Source organism: Anguilla rostrata, chromosome 4, assembly GCF_018555375.3.
Source record: "Anguilla rostrata isolate EN2019 chromosome 4, ASM1855537v3, whole genome shotgun sequence".
NCBI lineage: Eukaryota > Metazoa > Chordata > Actinopteri > Anguilliformes > Anguillidae > Anguilla > Anguilla rostrata.
In genome coordinates, this window is record NC_057936.1 from 7,506,545 (window position 1) to 7,507,596 (window position 1,052).

General features: G+C 49.4%; 1 protein-coding gene across 2 annotated transcripts in view; it reads left to right on the forward strand.

Moving 5' to 3' along the window:
* The window catches only part of mier2 (mesoderm induction early response 1, family member 2), a 14,839-nt gene extending 14,601 nt beyond the window's left edge, over positions 1-238 (forward strand). For both annotated transcript variants that reach the window (XM_064330358.1, XM_064330359.1), the window contains exon 12: positions 1-238. This exon is cut by the window's left edge and continues 325 nt beyond it. In XM_064330358.1, the coding sequence (XP_064186428.1) occupies positions 1-85 (85 nt within the window). In that variant the 3' untranslated portion in view covers positions 86-238.
* Positions 239-1,052: the final 814 nt, after the last annotated feature.

Sequence of the window (1,052 nt, forward strand, 5' to 3'; positions counted from 1 at the left end):
CGAGGTTTCCGCCACCTCGGAGTTTGGGGCCCTCAGCAGCTTCCTGCGGCCCCCCGTCCCGCCCACGCGCCCCCTCACACAGTGACGGGCGGAGGAGGGGGGGTGTAGGGGTGGCGGTATCCAAGGCACAATTTTTGGGTTATAGACCTTTCAGGAGCCTGCCAGCTTTGCTCTTCACTGGGAAACATGGGAGAAGGTCTGAGCACCTGCCATTGGCCAGGATGTGTGATGGGGGGGGGGGGGGGGGTGTTAGGGGCAGGGGGTTGAGTGTCTCACTCTTGCATGGGCAGCACAGGATCCTTGGTGCTGCTGCAAGGAGGGGGGAGCGGGGGGAGGGGGCAGGGTGACCCCTGTCCCAAGTCATCGGTGGCTCCGTTCACACTCCAGAAGGACAAGAAGCCCCCTAATATACCGGTCAGACCGTCCACGGCAAAACCAGGAGCCGCGATTACACCAGGCTTGCGGTTCTGCCGCAGCTTACCAGCGCAAACGTTTGTACTGAGTTTCCACCCCGCCGGAGGGCAGCTCAGTTTCTGTGGATTTCCTCTCAACGAAGACGTTTTTTTCACATATTGGACATGCTGTGTATGTACTGGACATATTGTATAGTGAAACCTGGTGAGGAATCCTTCTCCCTTTCCTGATCGTGTTTTTTTTTTTTTATGATGCTGTGTGGTCTTTTAGCCATAGAGTGCACCTTATTTGTAAAGGAAGCTTGAAAAACCAGAACTCGTTTTTCCGTCCTTCCTCAGTTTTTTTTTTTTTTTTTGTTTGTTTGTTTCGTAGTTCCATCCTTTCTTCACTCCGCAACCATGGGCTGTGTGAAAAGATTTTGAGTAAAACTTGAAAGAAAAAAAAGACGTTTAAATGAAAACTATCGGACAAATGTTGTCCCTAGTGAAGGTTAAAGAGCAAGGTCACACAAGCTTCTCAAATTATCCTCATGAAAAGTTTTTTTTTTTGTTTTGTTACAATTTTAAAGTTAAATTTCTCGCCCGTCCATTATACCCTCTAGGAACTGCTTCACACAATACATGACATACATAAGCTGT